Genomic DNA, 25,483 nt, shown 5'->3' with positions numbered 1-25,483 from the left:
GGTGATAACTGAGGATAAGTACGGACTAGAGGCTGCATTGCGCCAAAGAAAGATCATATCTTATACCTGTTTTTGTATAGTGTCCTAAAACTATTGCCCGATAAATACAAGGTGTGTGTTTTAAATTCCAGGACTGGGGCTATTACAACGGAATGAATAATAAAAAACAAACATACATTAAATAGTCCTCAAAATAATCACCTCCGGCACTCACACACTTTTGTGCACGGTGGTACAAATTCTGGAAACACGCTTCGTAGTCCTCTGAAGATATGCTTCGAAGTTGAGCGGTTACGTTTTTCTTTATGTCCTCTACGTCCTGAAATCGATGCCCTTTCAGAGCAGTCTTAAGATTTGGGAACAAGTAAAAGTCAGGAGGTGACATCAGGAGAATACGGAGGATGATTAACCTCTACGATGTCATGTTTTGACAAAAAGCCCTTCACATTGAGAGCACAGTGGGGCCTCGCGTTGTCATGCAGTAGGAGCCAGCTGCCTTTATCCATATTCGGTCGCACACAACAATTTTCAGTAACTCGTAGGTTTCACTCGGCGGTTTCCCAATTTTGTAACAAAACTTGATATTCACTCTTTGCTCCATCACCGACCGTGTCGCGCGCTCTAATGAACCACCTGCGTTTACCTTCTCCAAACCGGAAATGCTGACGCAATCACTGCGCATTTGTTCCACCTTTGCGCCTCATTGGTTATGCTATCACATCCGCATGATGACGCGTTCCTGCACATTTTCATTCACTAACACATGTACAGTCCTGGAATTTAATAGACACACCTTGTATAACAGCAGTAAATTAGCATTAACACCTGGTTGAGAAAGCCGCCCAGTGTGCGGCGAAACGCGTTCCCAAGAGACACCTGGATCACTTGCTCCTGCTACCTGTATATCACCGACTATAGAGCCGGAAGATTGACTCCACCAGCCGCAGGCCTCTCCCCCCACTGCAGACGCCGTGGCAGAGCGTCACATGTGTGAACAACATCAGAAGAGAAAGCCGCGGCGAGGAGACGGCATTGCCGGGAGACACAGCCGGCTGCACGCACCATCTGACTTGGAGACAGCTGAGCGATACGGAGGTAGCAGACGCTACAACACAGATCCACCTGTGTACCAACTTCACCGTTGCCCACACCAAGGAGCGGTAAGAATTACCCCTGGTGACAGGACGGACACTGTTACTCATACTCCAGTAGCAGAAGTCCTGTCTCCACTCTGTGACTACCCCTTCATTTAAAGCAAGGTGCTAATGTTGAAGTTCAATAGGTGTGCACACCAGCCCCCCTTTTAACCCTTGTGAACTACATTTGTCCTGAAAAGGAGAAAGGACATTAAGTCTAAAGGATCAATGGACTGAAACTAACTTTACCTTTACTCCCTTCCCACCCTAAAAGGGAAAGGTGCAATTCACCAGTGTTCACACTCAGTGGTCATAATTAGTGTCCAATTGACACTAACATTTTAGAGTGCTTATATGTATGTAATGTTGTGTTTATGTGTTTTTTAATAAATTTGTTATTCATTCTTGTCACACCCAAGCGCCCCACGTTATTTTTGTTTCTTGTTGCTGTTTAGAGGCTGGCATTCCTCTAACGCGGTGGCTGCAGGGTTGCAAGATACACCCCGCTAGTCTCTAGCGCCAAAGACTACTTTTTATTTTTACGATTAAATTGGCAGCACCTAAAAAACAGTCGCTACTGCTAAAAGTAGCCTAGATGAAAGTGGTGCTCACTTGTCAGTGTTGGCCCTCTTCTGGTACACTCCAAGACCTGCAGCTGGTGGAAGGATTCCTAATAGTGTCACAACACTGTAGTACCCCTTTCACATTGCACAAATCACCCGGGTTGACGTGTGGTGTGAAATGGCCATTTCAAATTATCCAGGTACATTAACCCAGCATTCCGACCCAGGTTAAAAGTAGGTTTATTCCCGGGTCGGACCCAGGTTGCTTTGCAGTGTGAACCGGTAACCTGGTTCAAGCGACCTGCATCCTGTTCACACTATAGGTCTATATATAGACCTATAGGTCAGCTCCAATGGTGCTCCTCCCTCACCCCCTGATGACGTTCCGCCACTCAGGGGGACTATCAGCGCAAATGCTGGGTCACTTCTGGGACGGACCCATGTCCAAATCCCATGTGCAACCCGACATTTGTGATGTGAAAGGGGTAAAAGATTTACTGCAATTTAATAGTATTAAAAGGTGTGTATATTAGAAAAACTTTACCATCTCTGAAGCAGATTCAGGCTGGATACAAATTGGATAATATATCAGGTGTTTGATATATAGCAAACCAGTCGGTGGGTGTGTCCACCCTATGGGTGACATTCTATGCTGTGCGATTATCGTTTTTTTGCGGTAATTAGACCACAAAATGGCGATATCGCATTTTCCCATTAAATCGTTAATTTAATGGGATGCGCTCAGGGACTGAAATCGCATATTATGTGCGTTAAGGTATGCTGAATAAAAATGCGAGATAAATTCGCATTTTTATCGCATCCAGATGTTTTCGTATAGAAAACTATACAAGTCGCTTATTTAATGCAATGCGCATTTGCACATCGCATTTTTTAGGTGACTAATTATCGCACTTATTTCAGACCAGGGTCTGTTAGGCGAATTAGCCAGAACCCTGCACAGATCGCAATATTCTGTGCAGGGTTCTGCTGTAAAAAATAAAAGAAAGGGTTAAAAAAAAAAAAAACGAGCGTGGGGTCCCCCGCCCGAGTATAACCAGCCCCGGGCTCACTGAGCCGGTGCTGGTGACATAAAATCAGGGTCCCCGACAAATAGGGGTCCCCTTGGTTTTTTGAAACCAGCACCAGGCTCAAGGTCCGGCGCTGGTTCCCAAAATACGGGGGACAAAGTGACTAGGGGTCCCCCATATTTTAAGAACCAGCACCGGACACAACCAGCCAGCAGGGTAATGCCACAGCCGGGGGAAAATTATTATATAAGCTCCCGCGGCCAAAGCATTAACCCCCTGGCTGGTCAGCATGGGCAGGGGTCCTGGGGAAGTGGGGACCCCCCCCAATGATGGGGTCCCCCCCCTCCAGGACTTACCAGCCCATGCTGATAGTCCGGGGCTGTCCCCGATGCCCCTGGGCGGTGGGCATCGGGCTGATGACTTGCGTAAAAAAAATAATTAAAACTATTGTTTTATACTGGCGAACTATGAGTCCCAGCAAGCCTACCCCGCATGCTGGGACTTGGGGAACCACAAGTCCCAGAATGCGGGGCATTAAAGGGTCCGCTGGCACTTGTAGTTCTGCAGTGCAAAAAATAGTTCACAAAATCACACTGGCACACTGTGAAATAAAACTTTAATACACACAAAACACACACACACTGATACTTACCTACCTTGAGCCCGTAGGTCGGTCCCTGGATCCTGGGTCCATCCTCCGGGGCTCCAGGGCAGAAGAGTCCGGTTCCGGGGCCTTGGTCCTGGTTCCGGGGCTGGTCCTGGGGTTCCGGGGCTCCTGGGCTGCAGAATCCGGGATCCGAGGTAGTCCCCAGGGGTACCTAAGGAAGCAAATCCAACTCACCTGGTCCCCGGCGGCGACCTCGGACTCCTCTCCGGTGACTGCGCTGCTCCCATCTGGTACCCGGCTTGCAGGACTTTGACCGGCGCTGAGATGTTTCCTCCTCGGCGTCTCTGCACAGAATGATTTCTTGGCCAATCAGGAGCCGAGAAAGTCGGCTCCTGATTGGCCAGAAATCATTCTAACTAGAGACGCCGAGGAGGAAACATCTCTGCTCTAGATGCGCTGAGATGTTACTTTCTCGACGTCTGTATTCAGAATGATTTCTGGCCAATCAGCTTCTGATTGGCCAAGAAATCATTCTGTGCAGAGACGCCGAGGAGGAAACATCTCAGCGCCGGTAGGCTTGCTGGGACTCATAGTTCGCCAGTATAAAACAATAGTTTTAATTCTTTTTTTTACACAAGTCATCAGCCCGATGCCCACCGCCCAGGGGCATCGGGGACAGCCCCGGACTATCAGCATGGGCTGGTAAGTCCTGGAGGGGGGGGACCCCTTCATTGGGGGGGTCCCCACTTCCCCAGGACCCCTGCCCATGCTGACCAGCCAGGGGGTTAATGCTTTGGCCGCGGGAGCTTATATAATAAGTTTCCCCCGGCTGTGGCATTACCCTGCTGGCTGGTTGTGTCCGGTGCTGGTTCTTAAAATACGGGGGACCCCTAGTCACTTTGTCCCCCGTATTTTGGGAACCAGCGCCGGACCTTGAGCCTGGTGCTGGTTTCATAAAATCAAGGGGACCCCTATTTGTCGTGGACCCTGATTTTATGTCACCAGCACCGGCTCAGTGAGCCCGGGGCTGGTTATGCTCGGGCGGGGGACCCCGCGCTCGTTTTTTTTTTTTACACTTTGCGCTGTCCTGCAAATGTGCGATTTTCAGACATGAAAATCGCACATTTTCAGGACTAAATACAGCGCACCACTTCGCTGCAAATCGCCCCTCTTCGCACTTTTCAGCCTCCAATGCGCATCACATTAAATATGCGCATTTTGACTGAAAAATGCGAATTTAAAAAAGGCGATTTGCGGCGATGTGGTGCGCAAATAAAACATGCGCATTTAGCGCAAAGCATAGAATGACACCCTATATGTCTGTTGACAGTGTCATTCACAGGCATGTCGCATTGGCTTTGCAGTACACTCATACTCTTTCTGCATGTGCTGAAGACATAGCTGGATGGGCAAATTCAGATGTCACCTAGTTGTAAGTTCATGATTGGTAACTGTGTATACTTACCTGGATTGGCCGTTCATGCAGTGCGCTAACCATTGTGCGTCCTTGTGTGTACCCAGCTTCCCCTGTGGGCTATGTCATGTGGTCTCTTCTCCCTGGTAAATTGCTCAGAGGTAGTCATTTCAGGACTAGCAAACATCCTGGCAGAAGACAGATGCAACTTATAGGGCTATTTCACACACAAACACACGCTGGTATTGACCAGATAAGACACAGGCACTGGCTTTTAGCTAATGCTGCCATGCTTCTAAGGAATTATGGGGGCGGGGATTAGATGTGATGGGAAGTTGAGGGAAAGGGATAGCTACAGAGGCACAACAAAAAACGGTGTGTGTGAAATCTCCCTGTGAAAACATTGACATGTTTGGCCCACACAGCCATGGCCCGGCAGCCAACCTTTTTAGTAGATACATCTGGTGCCGGGCCATGTGCAAGGATACTACAGCTCCCACTATACCAGTGATTTTAAACCTTTTTAGCTCGAGCCACACCGGACAAGAATTTAAAATCGCCAAGGCACACCAACAGTTTTTAATCAAATATAATACATATTGACATATAGTTAATATATGTTGATATTTGTATTATTTCTCCTTAAATGCTGGCTCAGGGCATGCTGGCATATATAGTTTCACAATTGCCAAAAAACCACAGGTTGGCCAGGCTTAACATCAATTAATAGAATATGATCATTAATATAATACTATAGCCACCCACACATGGTAGGTGGCAGATCTGGGACAGCTGCACCAACCCAAATACAAATAACTGTAGAAACTCATAGATGAAAGCCCTGACAGTGTGTGCGGGCGGCTGCAGGCAGTGGGTGGCTGCCGGCTGGCACCTGCGCTTACCCTGACATCGCAGTGGAGGCGGTCCATTGTAAGCGGCGCTGTGTTTGCAGGACGCCAGCTGTAACATAGGATTCGGCCGGGACTCTTGTCTCCTTGTAAGATGGCGCCGACAGAAGCCCCAGCGTCCATGAGGGCCTTTTGCACATGCACCGGGACATGCCTGGCTCCTGTTACGCACAGGCACATCCCGACGTCGGCTCCACAGGACAGCGCCGAGCACGAGCCGCCCGACCACTGCATGTCACTACACACAGTGTCAGTGCTGCCACCTTTGATTTTGTGAGCCGCTGTGACCTGCGGCCAGGCGGCACACCTGACAACTGGCCGCGGCACACAAGTGTGCCACGGCACACCGGTTGAAAATGACTGCACTATACCGTAGAATCCCGGCACGGCTTTTTGCAGTCCGGGCAAAACCTCAGTGTGTGTGAACTAGCCCTAACGCTTCTTTCTACTCGCACCTCTGAAGGGCACAAGCAGGAATTTGTCAGTTGATCGCAGGTCTCTTGTTTGGCCACTTGTGATTGAATCTATGGGCCTGATTGTGAGTCGATACCGGGTGCATTTTAGCATTTTTGTCTTATTAGGCCTGCATCTTAGTCACATTGCTAATGTGTCCTGATTGTGTTCATACAGAGGGGTAAATTTACTAAGGCATTCAATTGTAGATGGGATGTTGCCCATAGCAACCAATCCTCTTCTACTTATTTTTTATTTAGCACCTGCTAGACAATAATAGAATCTGATTGGTTTCTATGGGCAACATCCCATCTTCAATAGAACTCCCATCTTAGAAAATTTACCCTTAAAGCAATTTCAAGTGTACGCATGGGGAAGTGCATTGAAAATGTATTTGGTCCTTCCTGAGATGGTCCATTTATGGTGTGTTATGTGAGTGTCACAAATGCTTCAAACAGTAACTGAAATTGGAGGCTGTACTCAGTCTGCACCTAGCATAGGGCTGGGGCGACCAATTGTGGTATGTAAAGAAGCAACAAGCACGACTGCAGCATCTGGAAATGCTCAAAATGTGCATCTCTGGCCTTGCACATTCATATCCACAGATGGGCACCAGAGAAGATTGTGACAAAAGACGCAGACAACACTGAATTCGACTCCTAATCAGGCCCTATCTGTTCTTACATATTTGCCAACTTTAGTATTTTACTACGAGTCTCTTACTATGAGTCTCTTGCTTTCTCTACAGGTAGATGGCCTTTAACAAAGCAGTTCATAGGTAAGATCTTATCTATTATTTCCAAACTTTTTTATTGTATTATTACATGTTCCTGGCACTAATGTTTTACAGAAATATAAGCAGCAACAACAAAAAAGAAAATATATACCTTACAAAATCCTGTATGGGTATTCAATTGTATTCTCACGCCCTTAGCTCCCTCATTGTTGGTCAATGTTATTGGATGCCTATTACTCACTGTGCATGTTGTGATCATTGTACAAACTACTGGGTGACACAAACAATTGAACAGCATGATGGAATAATAAAATGATGATGCCATAATAAAATTCCACCCCAGAAAGTCTACTTTTCAGTGCTCAAATACACCTATAAAGGAATTGCGCCAAAAATTTCCTTTTAGTGCCACACAGGCTTTGCGACAAATACCAAAATACCAATCACCAGTAAACTACATGCAAACAAAAATGGAAAATTGAGGAAAAAGTGCACATCAGGGTAATCACACTAGGCATCTCATGCATTATGATGTATGAGAACACAAATTAGAACTTTAAACCTAAACCAGACATGTCCAAACAATGGCACTCCAGCTATTGTGAAACTACAAGCCCCATCATGCATTGCCAAAGTTTTGCTATTAGGGAATGCTAAAACTATGGCAAGGCATGCTGGGATGTGTAGTTTCACAACAGCTGGAGGGCCACAGTTTGGACATGCCTGACCTAAACTAAAGAATATCTTGCAGAATGTATAGAATAAATTCCCGCAGTGGTTTGAGGCTATACAGCAGCAGTTTGCAGTAGTCTATAGTTTGCAAACATAGATATCCTATTAGTCTATGATGCTGGCGTTCTTTCTCACAATCCCTGCTGTTATCGGTGATAACACATGGGATCAGGGACTTACCCACAATCCCATGTGTTTTTTGCCAGATCGCAGATCCATTTTTTTGTCGTTATCTGGATACCGCGATAATAACCATAGGTCATTTATTGCGATATCTGTCCATTTTTATCTGAGATACTAGGATATTCTCCTTAATTTGTTTTAGGGAATATGATTGTCACCTAGCAATTGCTGATGAGTAGGCCAACATTCTCGGAAATAATTAAGAAATGTTACTCACCTTGCCTACACCCGCGCTGAGTGACAATACATTACCACAAGTGTTTGACTTGTTTGATGTCTATTGCTGCATCCTTCATAGTTACAACAATGCATCTTGTTATTATTGCAGAGGCATACCTCCCAGCTGTCCCCATTACAGCGGGACAGTGCTGCTATTTGGAGACTGTACCTTGTCCCTCCCGCAGGTGGCAGTGTCCCATGGGCATGGGGCAGTTGGGGGGATCCGGAGATCACCGTTGCTCTGCTCTGATCGCTGAAAATTTGCTGTGTGCAAGCAGCTTCAGTTCAGGGAGGGAAGGAAGCCAAGAGCTGCCCAGTTGCTAGGGGAGAGCTGGGCACGCCCCCAAAATATAATAAAAGAAGGGGTCACATCATTAGGACACCTCCCTCTACCCAAGACCACACCCACTTACGCCTTAGCATAAGCAGGTCCCAATTTAGGAATTACAAAAGTTGGGAGGTATACAGAGGCTCTGACAGGCTGAAAAAGTTTTTTGCTGAGACATGTCTTCTCATGGTAGGGCACAGAAAAGATTGTTCCAATGAGACACTTGTCAAATTATCTTTAGGTTAAGAAAATATTGTCTGTCCATGAATCATAGGAATGAATAAAGGGCCTGAGTGGTATTTCGCTGCTTAGTGAGCCATGTAACGCTGCCCACTGGTCGTGTGACTGCCCCCCGCCCAGCGATTATCCCCGCCGCATAAACATCCATTCGTAGGGTAGTGTGCGGGCTGAAATCATTTGATGGTTGCCACCATCTAATGATTTCTTCAGTGTTCACAAATGTGTCTAGGTTGCCCAGCATTTTCCTGGGTGCACCCACCGTTTTAGTGGATACACGTTGCGTTTGCATGCAAATGCTCTCTGCCCACCTCCATCACGTTTACCCTGTGTGAGCACCACGCTGATGATGCAAGATGGGGAAGGCACCCGCACAGAAGCCATGCACATACGCATAAGAGAATACGCGCATGCGCAGTACTTCACCATTGGTACCCCGTGCGAAAGCATTGTAGGATCCAAGATTCTCTGCACAGGAGTTGCAGCTGCTGGGGCTTTTCATTCATTTTCCTTGCGACCCTTGCTAAGACATGTAAGGAGCAATGCAATTGCCTTTGAAGGGTGCAAATTAGATTTGTACCCTTCCTACTAGATTGTAAGCTCCTCTGAGCAGGGCCCTCTTCCCTCCTGTTGTCAAAGCCCACTTCTCTTCACATTTCACTCACAGCTCTCCTTTACTCCAACACTCAGTGACCATCTTCGTCTGCATACTCCTCTCCATCATTGGCATCAAGCCTCTAGTTGTATGTTGATTGATTCCTCACTACTTACATTTAAGCTGGAATGTGTATTGATCTGTGGCGCTATTTATTTGTACTGTATTTTTGTTATTTATTCAATGTTATGCCAAGCTTTGTCTCCCTGTATTGTTCCTTTGTACGGCGCTGCGAAACACTTGTGGCGCCTTATAAATAAAATTATTATAATAATAATAATAATAAAATTGCTGTAGCTACAGTGTTTAAACGTCAACGCCACCCTGTCTCTCACCCTTCACCTGGCCAGCCCTTCACTGGAGATAAGCCTAGCCAATTGACATAATGCAGTCAGGCAGGTAATAGTCTCACAGCATCAGCCAAGCCAACCCACCCATCTGACTGCCAGAGAAGCGTGATTCGCCACTCCACAAAACATGTTTTCGCTGCTCCACAGTCCAGTGTTGGTGTGCTACTCCATTCCATGCTTGGCATTGGACTTGATGATGTAAGGCTTGCATACAGCTTCCATTCCATTCCCTTCAGTGGCGTTTTTTTTTAGGGAGCGCTCCCCACTGGGCAAGTTTTTTATGGGGAGCGCTCCCTAAAAAAAAACCACCACTCTCTCCCCGGGTCTGGGCAGGGCGGCTGGACTATCAATCAGCCGCTGCCCGGCCCTGCACCCCTGTCCCTGCTCCCGGCAGCTGGCTTGTCATAAGCCGGTGCCGGAGACTTCAATAGAAAACCCGGAGGGGAGGGGGGAGGAGGAGGCGCGGCAGAGGGGAGGGAGCTGCCCGGCTCTAAACAGTGGCAATCCCGCGAATTTCCGGGCTTGCCAGACTGGGTACTGAGGCACAACCTGGAAAATTCTCGGGATTGCCACTGAGGCGGTTAAGCTCCAACTGCATAGATTTTGTGCTTACATTAATGTCAGTGGAATTTCGGAACTCTACAGCTATAGAATCAGCAAAGCGTTGGCTAATTTTACGAACAATGCGCCATAGCATTATAGACCCCAAACTGTTATTTAATTGTCTACTGTCTTAGTTGCGGTTGTTCCTAAACGCTTACACATTCTTATGATATGACTTACAGTTGACTGTGGAATTTCCAACAGAGATGTAATTTCACGAGTAGTCTTTTTCCAAAGGTGGCATCCTATAACAGTACCACACAAAGTCACTGAACTCTTCAGAACAACCCAAGTATTATTATATAGCATAGAATATGCAGTAATACTTTATTTCACGAAACACCAGCAAAGTGGTGTATATTCCACCAAACCTCATGCAAATAGGTGGATGACCTCACGTACATGTAATAGCATGTTCATTTCAGATGTGTCCATGTGCTAGCATCCTTCTGTGTTAAACAGCTCTTCTAGTCTTTTTGGAAACTTTTTCCATTAACATGTGTCTTATTTGCAAGATTCTGTTGATTAAATTATGTGGCGTATCTTTATTCTGTGTGCAGCTGCAGTTGTATCTGCATACAAAACACTACATTACACGTTCAATTTCTTACTCAGAACATAGGGCCTTATTCTAGTTCACTCTTTCTAACAAAATCCTTCTTAGATGGACAAAACCATGTGCACTGCAGGTGGGGCAGATGTAACGTGCAGAGAGAATTAGATTTGGGTGGGGTGTTACTTCAAAGTGAGATCCATACTGCAGTGTAAAAATAAAGCAGTCAGTATTTACCCTGCACAGAAACAAAATAACTCACCAAAATCTAATTCTCTCTGCACATTTTACATCTGCCCCCCTGCAGTGCACATGGTTTTGTGCCTCTAAGAAGGATTTTGTCAGAAAGAGTGAACTAGAATAAGGCCCATAGGTATAATGCATATTATTATAATCAGCAGAAGCTGCTTTTTCTTCGTTTTGTGAATAACAGAAAAAGTTGGACCCAAAGACGCTCTGTGCTATAGAGTGCTCACAGATTATGTATAAAGCTACTTGGAGGAAAGATCTGTATATTGCAAAGCAAAAAATCTAGTATGATTCTGTCTGGGTAACTTTCTGTTTCATGTACAGTCATCCAAAAGCACACTATAGAATATCTTGCAGAATGTTTCAAACAATCAAAATGGTCAAAATGTCCTTATCCAAGGAGGCCAATTCTAAGCTCCTGGTGCAGGAGTGAGAATGAGATGAAGGAAATTCTTCTGTTCTGAATCAGATTGTATCTTGAAGATAAGATGTTTCCTTTCACAGCGCTGTGAATAGTGCCAGGAGGGAGCTTCCGGAGCTGTTCAAATCATCACTCTGCTATGTCAGAGAATTCCAGCACTTACGGGTATTTTGTCCCAAGAACTGGTATTTTCCAACTGAAGTGCCCCCAACAATGCTATTTGCATTGCACTGTGGAACAAAACAGCAGAACCAACCTAGTTTTGTCAGATTTCTCCTCGTTCTCCAGGAATTGAATTGACCCCAATATGTAGAACTTTTGTGCTGCTTAGGCTCTATTTTAGTTACCTGCTGTCAGCACAAAGGGCTCTTATATGCACTGCACTTATCTTCCATCACAGCTAATCAGTGAGAAATGGATTACCTGTATAGGAGCCTCTTAAAGATATAGTCCCCCCCTTGTCGTGATTTCGGCGTCGAGATTTTGACCGCCGGGATTTCATACCAATCCCTTCTGAAGGCTGCAGTGGTCCAGTACTGCTTTCTCCTAATTCAGACTGTCTGACATAAAATGCTGTTGCTGATGCTGCACAACTCTTAACTCTACAGCAATTAACATTTCATTGTGGCTTAAGCTATTTTAATTGTGTTTGTGTGTTGCTTTTTTGTACTGTTGACTGAAGGCTTCCTTTTGTTTCTTTTGGCTTGAAGTAATTTAGGTGTTAAATCACATAAACAAAAAAGAGCAAGAATTATTTTCTAAATATTTTCTTTGTAGTGTATATCAAACTTTGAAAGCTTGTTGAGAGGATTAATATAATTTTATTTATATTAAAATGAAGTCTTATATGAGACTATTAATAATTACCCTTGGGTATATTTTATATTTTCAATTCTATTATTACATTTTATTTTACCCGTTTTCCTAGGGAACATATCAGTAAACTCATCACACCCAGTATATTCCAGTTTGCATCTTTATTTTATTATTATTTATCTGCTCACACATTGTGGTTGCTGTGATCAGAACACTACACGAGAAAATAGTTATTCTCAGACACGTGCTAAGCAGCCTTGGAGAGTGATAAAGTGCAAATAAATAAATGTCATTTCAGTATGTTTCCAGTGTATTGGATGTCCTTTTCTGCATCGAGTTATAATTTTATCCGAGTCATGTTATGAGTTTGCATGCACCAGCCCTGAATATTATCCACCGAAAAATGCACTTTGTATGGCAACTCGCTTGCAGTCCGGTATTATTGCTGGTCGGGTCTGGCTGGCACTGAATGTCTATGACGAGAGCGCAGATGTATGCGGAACTTTTCTGCACTGGGTAATGTTGTACTACCTACTACGGACAGTTAACAGCCTCGGACCCGCTTCGAGGACCCCGGCTGTCTCTGTTATGCCTGCTTTGTATCGATAGCTGTCCATGCCTTTGCCAGTTTGGCAGCTGTGCCCGACAGCCCTCCCGCTCCTTTACGTAATTGGCAGTAACGGTGCCCGGTGCAGGAGACGTCGGCCCCCGGCACCGGGGTACGGGTGACGGAGGTCCTGATTAGACCGGAGCCATGAACCTTGAACTGCTCGGTAAGGGGCGAGGGAAGGAGCGGGATGTATGAAAGAGGGGACTGCAAGCTCTGCTGTGTGTACTGTCAGCACTGCAGTGCACTGTGTTTTAAGTGCCCGACTGCTGCCGCCGCCGGCTCATACTGTACATTGTGGAAGGGTAGTGTAGTATTCCGTCTGAACATTAAACAGCATTCTTTCAACTGGGTACAAGCCATACAATGCCTACTTAAGATGCCATGTAGCTCGTACACACTATACAGTAGTTCCTTCCAGTCCGCACTGTCATATGCCCACTTTATAATTATTTGGATGATCAGCCAATAATTGGCCCAATAATTGTATAGGTGTGTATTCAGGAGTGTTAGCTGAGAAAGTGCTTCAAACGCTCCTGCAGTGGTCAGATTGTAAGGCCTGGATCTGTTGTGCTGCACACACACTATTTTTATTTACAGTTTCTTATATAGCGCAGCAGATTCCATTGTGCTTTACAATTGTAGACACCCTATCATTCCTGACCTCACCATCCTGTGGAATACATCTGAAGGAAGTACATGCTGTGCATCCATCACATTACAAAGATAAACAGGTGACCTGGAAAACATAAACTGTTTTGTATACCGAGAAGCAAGTTTAAGAACCACTAGTAGTGTGTACCCAACATAACATATACTAGGTTTAAACTATTGGTATGTCGATTGTCAGACTGTATACATTGTAAAATGTGCACAATACCTCATCTTTTAGTTATTCTTGAACATACAGTTATGCAGTGAGACCGATTAAGCTCCACTAAATGGAGATTGTATGAGTGTACGATTGATCTGTCAGATCTCTGTGTAGTGTACCCAGGTTTACTTGTGCTGCCTCAGTTTTGTGCAAAGGTTGCTTAAGTACTCTATACAGCACATGAAGTTTTCCCAGTGTTGTGTAATATACAAGATCTAAGAGGGGTGTATAATGTTCTGCCACTATGCTGTGTGTGTGTTCTCTGGGAATGAAGTTGCCATGCCAGGAAGAGTAGAGTTATTCAAATAGTGAAATGTGCTGTGTTTGGTGTAGTCGGCCAGAGTGAGCTTTCTCAGCTCTTTCACTTATTTGTACTCTGCTGTGCTATAAATGAATATAGTTTATTATATAAAATAAGTTCTGTCACAATCTAAAACCTTTAAATCGTTGTGACTGCTATTAATACATTCGGTACTCTTTACCTAGAACGGCGACCATCGTATGCACTAAAAAACAGGTGCGATGCGATGGGCGCGATTTCCCATAGGGATCAATGTTAAAAGTCAGATTGGACGCGATTTTAGTGTTCAATGCCCGCGATTTATACATAGGAAACAATGTTAAATGGGCCACAGAGCCCTAATAGTCCCCCTGAAGTCTTAAATGACCCCCACAATTTTTAACGCCACCCCACGATCAACGTGAACCCGAAGCGTGGCGAGCGCAGCGGTACGCGTCCTCTGACCTTTTCATACCCCCACTATCCACGTTGGCGTGGAGTTGAGAATAGAATAGTGTGGCGAGCGCAGCGAGCCACCGAGCCCGAAGCGTGGCGAGCGGACGCGGATACCTTCACAGGTAAACGCGTCCCTTCGCAGGCTTCACAGGTATCCGCGTCCCCTCGTAGGGCTCGCTGCACTCGCCACGCTTCGGGCTCGCCACACTATTCTATTCTCAACTCCACGCCGACGTGGATAGTGGGGGTATGAAAAGGTCGGAGGACGCGTACCTCCGCCCCTCGCGGGCTCGCTGCGCTCGCCACGCTTCGGGTTCACGTTGATCGTGGGGTGGCGTTAAAAATTGTGGGGGCCATTTAAGACTTCAGGGGGACTATTAGGGCTCTGTGGCCCATTTAACATTGTTTCCTATGTATAAATCGCGGGCATTGAGGCATTTAACAGTAAAATCGCGTCCAATCTGACTTTTAACATTGATCCCTATGGGAAAATCGCGGGCATCGTGTCGCACCCGTTTTTTTATGTACATGCGATGGCCGCGATTTTTTGCCCGCGATGCTAATCGCAGGCGCCGTTCTAGGTAAAGAGTACCATACATTCTTTATAAAGAAAGTTGTTTTACATTTTTTTTACATTTTGCTACAAACGCAGATTATTGTCTATTTAAACATTTCACTTATGAAACTATACTGCTCTATTGTGATATGTAACTTTAATTAATAGTGTAAATTACTTTTTTTTTTTTTACGGTTTCAGAATCCTTTGGCCAGAACTACCCAGAGGTGAGTGTACATAATGTTTTGTGTATGTGACAAATTAATGGCCCATTGATGTTCAGCAAACTATCTTTGCTTACATTTTATTAATGATAGTAAAAGTATGGGAACTTGTTAAACAAGTTGTGATAGCAGTTTTTTTTATTCTTGCTATTAAATTGACTATGTTCTCTGATGTTATCCTCCATAGGCTTCTTACCCATCCCTGACCACAAAGTGCAGGTTTCCACTCCATAATAAATGTGATGACATTTAATTTGTGTTCTATAAGCAGTTGAGATTCAGCCTTAGTAACATATTTTGTCATTTTATACACAATATTTCAACAGGTGTTGCCAAAAAAATATTTATTCCACTTCACCTGTGTAGATTTCTATTTTTCTCTTAACTTATGGCTCTGCCTGGATGGTACATTTGTTAGAAGCATTTCATATAAAAAAGAAGCTGTTTGTTCTACACAATGTTTCAGATTTGTTAAAGCCCCATTACCTACAAAACTGTCAAATAATACCCCTTTCACACCAGCCTAAATTCCCGGGTTGGGTCCGGGAACAACCCGGGACTAGCTCTGGTGTGAAAGGTTCCAGGGACAAATTCCCAGGTTAATTTGCCGACAATTCAACCCTGCTAGGTAGCAGGGTTGCTCCCGGGTCCTTCCAGGGTTACTGGCTGGTGTGAAAGGTGCAGGGACATGCCTGATTTGCTAGCAGGGCAACTATCTGTTGTGGTGGACACTCACAGACATGCCCAGAGACAGCATACAGCATGCAGGGAGACAGTGTGCATGTTCTGTGGCACCACAGACCCCAGAAGTTCATTTTAACCCCTGAAAGCCTGCAATGTGTGCCATGTCTTGGACAAATGAGGAGGTGAGAGAGCTATTAATCATTAGAGGGGAAGAGGCTGAAACACTACAAATGTTTTGTGTCTTAATTATTAATAATCAATAATCTAATGTGAGCGTAAAAAAGGCCATTTTCAATGCTATTCTCATAGAAATGCAGGGTTATCCCGAGTTCAGTGTGAAAGGTGCCTACCCGGGTTGTCCCTGCTTCGAAAGCATGTGTGAATGGGTCCCAACCCGGGAATGTCCCTGGAATTTAATTCCCGGGTTTGACTCTGCATTTCTGGTGTGAAAGGGGTATAAGTAATAATATTGCAGATCTGTGTATCCTAATAATTTTGCTTTGTTATAGGAAGCAGATGGCACATTGGATTGCATTAGTATGGCCCTCACCTGCACGTTTAATAGGTGGGGGACTCTGCTTGCTGTGGGTTGCAATGATGGCCGCATTGTCATTTGGGATTTCTTAACGAGGGGCATTGCTAAGATTTTAAGTGCACATATTCATCCTGTGTGCTCGCTATGGTGAGTAATATCTTTGACTGTCAATATAAACAGACTTTTGTTTTATTTGCAATATAAGGTTGTTTTATTTACTCCTTTGGTGCCTGTGTATAAGGACATTTGAAGAAATGCTAAAATTCACCATGGATGTTGGGAGAAAAGGCATAAATATCACTGTTGCATAGCGATGATCAGCTCCGCTAACTGTTTATATCATATTGGCCACATATAGCAGCTACCTGTCCCTGCTGAATAATCTTTGGTGCTCTGATATTTTTTAACTCTGGGCTACTGTATGGTTTTCTATAAACTAAACTTACTATGTGCTTGCGGTTTACCTTACAGTTGGAGTAGAGATGGACATAAACTTGTGAGCGCTTCTACAGATAATATTGTGTCATTGTGGGATGTACTGTCTGGGGACTGTGACCAGCGATTTCGATTCCCTTCTCCTATTCTAAAAGTTCAGTTTCACCCCCGTGATCAGTAAGTAATTCATTATTTAGATCATTTTTACAGTTTGTCAGGGCTGTTGCTAATATGAGTGTGAGTCTGAGCATTGCTTTGCACATCTATATGAGAATAAAATTGTAAAAATTAAAATAAGTAATTTGTGTACAAAAAACAGAAACCTAACTTGCACTGTTTAAAATGGAGATTGACGATTTAAATCATGAACCGGTATTCCTGAAAGACTTAAATTAATTTTAATTTGAGAAACCAAAAGCTGCAGACTATATGGTTACAAGTTCCTGCAATTACAATATGTTAGGCTGCATTCTAGATGGGTAGTCTTTAAACATCCCACTGGCTGTAAATATCGGAACTCTTCTTCCACTTCAAAGTCTTTTGTGTGACATCATCCCAATCTCTAAAATCCTTTTAACTAGAGGCGTAATTAACAATAGGTTATTATTTAAAAGTAAAGTCTTTAACATCATTGAGCAGAATTCTCCTTTTTATTCAATATCCATTGGCATCAAAATACTTAAGGAAACCACTTGTGGGAAGGGAGGTTCCATATGCTGTATACAAAAGGGAAGATTCAATTGTGGGTTTTTTTGTGTGTGTTTTTGTGGCTTTAAGTAATGTGAGCCTGATGGATCAATTCAGATGTTGCTCTGATTGTTCGTAAGTGCCTCAGGCACCCATTATTTGCGGCCAAAAGCACCTGGTTTAGCCATGTGAAGTGGCTTCCAATGGGTAAAATATTGGTTAGGGCACAAAAAGCACCCATTTTTTTTTTTTTTCCCCACCGGGTTTTTATTTATTTTATTTATTTATTTCTATAGAGACAAAGTTCTAGTGTGTCCCATGAAATCTGCTCCTGTTATGCTAACACTATCGGATTCCAGCCATGTAGTCCTACCTGTGGATGATGATTCGGACCTTAATGTTGTAGCATCATTTGATCGAAGAGGAGAATATATCTATACAGGAAATGCAAAGGGAAAAGTAAGGACATATAAAAAATAAGATTATTCAATATGTCATAATGCTGTTCATCATGGGAAACTTAATGTATTTCCATAAAATCTTATTCAGATCTTAGTGCTAAAGACAAACACTCAGGATTTGGTGGCATCCTTCCGAGTTACAACTGGGACAAGTAATACCACCGCTATCAAATCTATAGAATTTGCACGGAAGGGCAGGTAAGAGGTGACTTTTCAGTAATATAATTGTTCTTATAAGTCTGGGTCCACACAGTTTTCTATGTGTGTATTTGGACCTTATTCTGGTTGTCTCTCAGATGCAAATTCCTTCTCAGATGGACAAAACCATGTGCACTGCAGGTGGGGAAAATTTAATTTGTGCAGAGAGAATTACATTTGGGTGGGGTTTTACTTCAAATTGAGATCTATATCTGTATTTTCCCTGCACAGAAACAAAATGTCACCCAAATCTAATTCTCTCTGCACATGTTACATCTGCCCCACCTGCAGTGCACATGGTTTTGTCCATTTGAGAAGGAATTTGCCTCTGAGAGGGAACCAGAATAAGGGCCTTTAACTGGACTGTTACTTCCTTCATTGTGCCAGCAGCACACCCGTAAGGTTGCATACAAAAAAATGCAAGTTGGAGTGATTTCATGCTGTAAATTAAGCTTGCCATTACATGGGGGAGAGTGGGAGAATAAGTGGCATGCTTCAGACTTAAACTTTAGAGCGGATGCCCATAAAGTACAATCCTCTAAGAACACCTTAATTCCTATTCCAAACAAACTGCATTTGAGGAAAGTAGCAATGGAACATTCAAGACCTTGCTATACAATTGGTGCTCCTGCATAAACCCACTGAAATCAGGGGATGCAGTTTACCGCAACTATTGCCAGAGCTTATTTGCAGTTTCTCACTTAAGTTCCGAAGCTGTTGGTGCATGTGGTAACACCATGACTTACCATGATGTGCTAGTTTGTGTTGATTTCTGCTTGCACCATAGAATGATGCGGGCAGAAATCTGCTCGTCCTGTATTCACAGCAGATGAAATATATTCAGAGCTTGCTTAGCAAATTCAAACTAAATGGAATTCCCCTAATGAAATCTTGGTCTTAATTGGCACCCTTAGCGGAACGCATCCAGGAGGCATCTAAATATTTGAGCGATGCAGTTTTGGATATGTTCTAACTGGAGACAGGAATTGACTGTGCAGTCTTGGCTTGTGACAAATCCACGGTATCTATGTGTGTCAAGGATGTTTGCTTGCATGTCCCAAATTGGGAGTTCACCAATGCCTTCTTATGCTGGGTACACACCAAAACTATTTGGGCACAATCCCATCAATCTGGAACCAATTCAGACTGATTGGATGCAGATTGGGTCAAAATCGTTTGGTTGGATCCGATTCCGATCCTACCTGCTGCAGGTAGGATCTGTATAAGAAGAAAACAGTACAAAGCAAAAACTGCGCAGAGGTCAAATTGATATTTAACACAGTTAAATTTAATTTGGTACTTGTTTCCTAGAACGGCCACACCGATGTTGATCGGGTCGGTCGCATTGATCGCATCGCATGCGATGGTCCCGATTTTTACATTGATTGAAATGTGAATAGGGTCCCTGGGACCCTATTTTACATTGGATTCAATGTAAAATTCTCCCCAGACCCCAATTTTAACCCCCTCAACGGCACCCCACGATTGACGCCAACCCGAAGCGTGGCGAGCGGTGGCGGTACGCGTCCTCCGACCTTTTCATACCCCTACTATCCACGTCGGCGTGGAGTTGAGAATATAAAGTGTGGAGAGCGCAGCGAGCGGACGCGTATAACTTCACAGGTATACGCGTCCGCTCGCCACACTTTATATTCTCAACTCCACGCCGAAGTGGATAGTAGGGGTATGAAAAGGTCGGAGGACGCGTACCAGTGCCCCCTCTCGGGCTCGCTTTGCTCGCCACGCTTCGGGTTGCCGTCAATCGTGGAGTGACGCTCACAATGGGGGGGGGGGGGGGTTATATACAATGAGAAATGGGCCATATTGGCCCATTTGCCATTTTTTTCCCGATTACAATGTTACAAATATTTTAACATTGAACCCTATGGCAAAATCGGGTGCATCGCGTCGCGTGCCATGTTAATGCACCTGACCGACGTGATGGACCTGATTTTTCCTTTGCCGGCAAAATGAACCTGATTTCAAAAGAAATCGGGTCCATCGGGGGTAATCGTGTACCTTAAGTTAAGGTACACGATTCTAGGAAACAAGTACCTTTTTTCCTTCAGCCTATGGTGGACCACTGGTACCATGGGATATTCTAGGTCCTCCAGACCGGGCACCAAGGAGTTAAACTTCTGAGAGTGCAGCTGGGCTGGCCTCCTTAATACCCTGCCCTGCCCCAGGCTAATCAGTTTTTTTCTTGGTGCCTCAGGAACAGGCACATTTGTAGGAGTAGGGCTGTTTTAGCCCTGGTTTTAAACTTCATTTTTTCTTTTATTTCAACCTACAGCCATACCACACTGAATAGGCCCAATCTCATCCGAACTTGGCAGCTAAGCAGTGTTGGGCCTGGTTAGTACTTTTGTGGGAGACCACATGGGAACACCAGGTGCTGTAGGTTGCCTGCTGCAGGCACTGTGCACAGTGCACTGCAACAGAAGGAAGCACGCTGTGCTGGGTCTCTGACCTCCATGGCCAGATGCCTCAGCATCTCCACAAGGCATCGGGGGAGCCGCTGCAGCGTCTGAAAGCTTCAGTCAGGTAAGCGGAGTCCCGGTGTGGGGCTCCGGCATACCTATAGCGGCGACCACCGCTGGTGGAGGAGGCAACGCCGGCGGTCCCGGCAGCGGGGTCCCGTTCTTTCGGTCTCCCCTCTAGGCCACCAGGGCTGACCTGTTGCAGGTCCTATATGGGCATATAGCCCTGGTTAGGCTCCGGGAGGGGGTTATTTTTTTTTGAGCAGCCCATAGCTCTACCCCCAGCCCCAGTGCAGGTCCTTTGTTTCAAATTTCCTGCCTGGTTGACATCACTCCCGCCTCTCTCCTTCCGTCTGGTGCCTGTTTCAAACAGGTGTGCCAGAGTGTTAGTCAGACACTGCCTATCCTGCATGCTGCATGGAGGGAGACTTGAAGGAGAGACTGCTGGCGCTGAGTGTTATGCCTCCCTGTCCTGCACTGTCCTGGTGTCAGGTTGCATATTCCTCCTTCCTCACCTCATGGTGCTGGTTGTTGAGAATAGATGCCTATATAGGGGTTAATTTTTACCCTATTTTTTCTCACTAATTGAGGTTATCTGTGCTTTTATTTAGTATACTCTGTTACTTTACAGTTTATTACTACTGTGGTAGGCTCACAGAAGCAGATAACAGAGACACTTATCTTATGTTTGTGTCTCTTCCAATTAGTGTAGTGCCTGTCATTACCCACTGTCCTAATTAAGGCTGTGTGTGATTTTTGTCTCCACAACCCTGTAGACAGTTCCCTTCAGGGGCTTTCTGCCACAGGGCTCCCATTTTCTCCCTCTCTCCTCTCATTCTCCCAGACCTACAGCCATACCACACTGGATAGACCTAATTTCATCTGATCTTGGCAGCTGAGCAGTGTGGGGCCTGGTTAGTACTGAGTGGGAGACCACATGTGCACACCAGGTGCTGTGGGTTTGGCATTATAGCAGAGGAGTGTGGAGCTGCCTGTCACAGCCTATGTCATGCACAGCTACCTCACCTCAGGGTGATTAGTGTGATAGAGAGAGAGTGATAGAGGAAGGTTACTACTACCCAATACCAACACTGTCCTAGTGTCGGTGTACATGTCCCCTACCTCACTTCATGGTGTTTGGTAGCTGGGAACAGAGTGTTAGTTTCACTTTCTGTTTTCCAGACACTATCTAGGATTACTGCTCTAGAATGTGTTTTATTGCTTAAGATCAGAGGATCCGTGGGACACGCATCCGATCGATATCATCTGATTATCAATAGAAATCGGACGATTTTTCATCTTTAAAAAAAAAAAATTTAAAAAATATTTTTTTTTTACTTCTGCCACTTTTTGGTATATATATTGGCTGCCAGTTTATACTGCATGTCAATTTAAGGTGTTTCATTGTATTATACACATTCCATGTTAAGTACCTCTGTTTACCTAAACAGCAGCTACTTCTGTGGTGAACTCACAGTGCAGTAGTTTTAACTATTTATTCCATATAGATAGTTATCCTTTTCAGTGTCTTGTTGCCCCACTGTTCACTTACTTGTAAGTGTGTGCGTGCATTTTCTCGGTGTGAGTGTACATATCGGCCCTCTTGTTCTACAAGGGTCACTATGTCTTCTAAAGGCCCCATCCCCCCAAAAGGATGCGGCATATTTATACCTGCAGAGTGCCAGGTTTTTTACCTGTGCAGTACAGGATTACACAGGCATGTGTGACAGCTGCTCTGTGGCTCTACTGCCACTTGCTACTGTAAAAGGTTCAGCTGAGCCAAAGTGGAGCTGCTTCACAGTGGCCTCTACAGCGCCTCATGTTGCTGTAACACAACAATCAGATGCGTAGCCTGGTGGTTTAGTATCTGCTCTCATTACTGGCATTGATTGTGAGTTCCACGGTTCGGAACCACCCTCTAGCACAGTCCTGACCTAACCATGGCTCTCCAGCTACTGTGTAACTACATGTCTCAGCATGTTGGGGCTTGTGGTTTCAAAGCAAGGGAAAAACAGCATGAATTCATGGCTTATCCTGGTATGTGCAGGATTTAGTGCAGGTTTCTGCATCCATGCAACAATCTGAGCTAATCTGCTAAGCGTAAATCCTTAGCTTCTGCTCACTTGCCAAATTTTGCAGTCTGATGACTCACAATCAGAGGATTTCTGCTTTGCATCAGAAATTTCTCCAAAGTCAGACACTGAAAAATGTCCCTGACCAGCGTTACTGCGTTAGTATGGGCTTGTCCTTACCTAAGCCAGACCCTCAGCCTACAGTACAGCCTCCTTTATTCAAAGGAAGGACCTGTCCGTTTTCACGTCTCCACAGCTAGGAAAGCTCTTTAGTGAGGAGACCTGGGCACATCCTACTGTACCAAGAACTTTCTCTTGACTAGGTGTTTTTTCCTTTTAACCTTGTGAGGAAGGAAAAGGAAAGGTTTGAAAACTTACCACCAGTCGATGCCCATGTTGCACGTCTGGTAAAGTCCCTTAAGGAACCTACGGATAGATTTATGGAATTGTTCCAATTTTCTATCTATGCAAATTCGGGAGCAGTTCTATGCCCTGCATTTGCTTCTGCATGAGTTTCATTGGCCTTACTTTTGACATACAGATGTAGCCCTCCTCATTTAACCTGTTAATAGGATTAAGTGAGTAATGGGATTACTATGCTAATCCTCTACTGTATTGTTCTATGTATTGTATTTCTGCTGAGAACAATAGGATAGCCAGGGCTGGCCATGTTGTGCCATGACCTAAGCAACAAAGTTGAGAGAGGCTCCAACTGTACCTTGTCTGAAGAGCTAAAATCCGGAACAAAATGTTCAGATCTTATAGTCCTCGTGGACAGTACTCGTGTGGCCAATACCTAAATAGGACAGCTTCCAAAAACTGCCTTATTACCCTCAGCGGTCCCAAAGCCTAGGATGAGGTAATTTTGCTAGACTGGGCAGGCCCCAGAGCAGAAGTACAAACCATCTGCCTGACTGGGTTTGTTCTCACCATGGGGCTTAACAGCAAACCGCATCGGACACATCGATCAACAGAATCTACTCTTCTGTTTTCAAAGGGTACATTCCCAGGCAATTCTTTTTCAACAAGTCTGCCTGTAGACATTGACAGGGCTACTGCTCTCCTCAGGGCCGTTCGCTCCCTCTTCACGGCGGGGGTTGTAATATCGGTCCCTTTATATCAACAGGGCACCAGGTTCTATTACACCCTGTTCCTGGTAATGGCCTCCTTGCATGTGCAGGATGCATACCTGCATATCGCCATTCGTGATGACCATCACAAATTCCTCAGGTGCACTGTTCAGAGAAATCTCAGAGTTTTGCCTTTTTGGTCACTTCATCACAATTTGTGTGATCACTAGGGAGATGACAGTGATGACAGCCCATTTGCGACTGCAAGGGATTTGAATCCTGACATAACTGGGCGATATTCTCCAATGGTAAACTCTCAGGCCAGTCTCCAGGAACATGTCAATCTTACAGGGATACAGATGGTTCATCAACTGGCGTAAGTCCAGCATGATTCCCTCCCAGCACATGATTCTCCTGGGTACCCTTCTGGATACCTCGTCGCAACAGGTTTTCCTCCCCAGGACAAGAGAGAGAGTCTGTTCAGGACTTAGTGCGGATGTTCCTATATCTAAGGACAGTCTCAATTCACCTTGCATGCGCCTTCCCTCCATTCAGAGGTATTTCACCAGTTGGTGGTGCGGTGGGTTTGGCCTCAGATCGACCTGTTGGCCTCACGGCAAAACCACAAGGTTCTTTGTTACGAGCACCCACAAGAGACCCGGTGCATTTCTAATAGGCGCACTGGTGGTTCCGTGGTGTATCTCTTTCCTCCGATTGCCCTGTTTCAGAGAAGATTCAGGTGGAAAGGGTAATAGCCATTCTGGTTGCACCCAACTGGCCAAAGCGAGCGTGGTTCACAGATCTCAAGGATCTCTCCAGCACCCCCCAGTGGCGTCTACCTCTACGGCCAGACTTACTCACGCAAGGCCCCTGTCTTCATCCAGACCTTCCCCGTCTAAATTTGATGGCATGGCGGTTGAGCGTCCGGTCTTAAAGGCTAGAGGATTTCAGACCAAGTTATTCATACTATGATTTCTACTCGTAAACGGTCTACAGTTAGAGTTTACCACCGAGTGTGGCGGACTTATTTTGCCCGGTGTTTAATGTGTTATTTGCCTCCTAGGCAATATTCTTTGTCAGGGTTATTGACCAGATGGATTGCGTCTGGCATCCTTAAAGGTCCAGGTATCCGCCTTTTTCTGTTTTATTTCATAAGAGGATTGCTCAGTCTTCTGCGGTTAAGACTTTCCTGCAGGGTGGTTTACACTTGCAGCCTCCTTATGTTTCCCCAGTTCACCCTTGGGATTTGATCATTGTTCTCAGGGCTTTACAGAAGGCTCCGTATGAGCCTTTGGCGGAGGCCGCTTTGCATTGGTTGACGTGGAAGACTGTTTTTCTCCTGGCCATCGCTTCGGCTCGGAGGGTTTCGGACCTAGGTGTTTTATCAGTTAAGACACCTTTTCTAGTTATCCACGAAGACCAGGCAGTACTCCGTACTCGTTTGGACTATCTTCCTAAAAGTGGTATCCAGTTTCCACTTGAACCAGGAGATTGTTGTCCTGGCTTTTTTGCCTTCTAATTCTTCTTCCGAGGATTCGGATTTAGTTACTTTAGATGTTGTGCGTGCATTACGCCTTTATGTTCGGAGAACCAAGGCTCTCCGAAAAACGTATTCTTTGTTTATGATGGGCGTAAGAGAGGCTGGCCAGCCTCTGATCCATCTTGCAATGGAC

At 45.0% G+C, this 25,483-nt stretch overlaps 1 protein-coding gene, 1 non-coding gene and 1 pseudogene across 7 annotated transcripts in view; all 3 read left to right on the top strand.

Annotated features, from left to right (window-relative positions):
* RBBP5 (RB binding protein 5, histone lysine methyltransferase complex subunit) overlaps nucleotides 1-25,483 on the top strand; it is a 70,200-nt gene that overhangs the window by 21,164 nt on the left and 23,553 nt on the right. For 3 of the 6 annotated variants that reach the window (XM_083172984.1, XM_083172985.1, XM_083172988.1), the window contains exons 2-7: nucleotides 6,858-6,887; nucleotides 15,166-15,191; nucleotides 16,382-16,554; nucleotides 16,879-17,019; nucleotides 17,826-17,988; nucleotides 18,079-18,188. In XM_083172984.1, the coding sequence (XP_083029110.1) occupies nucleotides 16,412-16,554; nucleotides 16,879-17,019; nucleotides 17,826-17,988; nucleotides 18,079-18,188 (557 nt within the window). In that variant the 5' untranslated portion in view covers nucleotides 6,858-6,887; nucleotides 15,166-15,191; nucleotides 16,382-16,411. Of the gene's footprint in view, nucleotides 1-6,857; nucleotides 6,888-12,740; nucleotides 12,965-15,165; nucleotides 15,192-16,381; nucleotides 16,555-16,878; nucleotides 17,020-17,825; nucleotides 17,989-18,078; nucleotides 18,189-25,483 lie in introns of those variants that run through there. The other 3 variants (XM_083172987.1, XM_083172986.1, XM_083172989.1) reach the window with 2 other exon arrangements.
* Nucleotides 20,474-20,592, top strand: LOC146061505 (5S ribosomal RNA). Its single transcript, XR_014470993.1, has one exon. It is a non-coding gene; the product is annotated as a 5S ribosomal RNA (ribosomal RNA).
* LOC146061935 (5S ribosomal RNA) lies at nucleotides 21,513-21,630 on the top strand (annotated as a pseudogene).

The sequence above is a fragment of the Crinia signifera genome, chromosome 2, assembly GCF_055691185.1.
Source record: "Crinia signifera chromosome 2, ASM5569118v1, whole genome shotgun sequence".
Lineage (NCBI taxonomy): Eukaryota > Metazoa > Chordata > Amphibia > Anura > Myobatrachidae > Crinia > Crinia signifera.
Note: the sequence above shows the minus strand (reverse complement) of the source record. Positions and strands in the feature narration are given on the sequence as shown.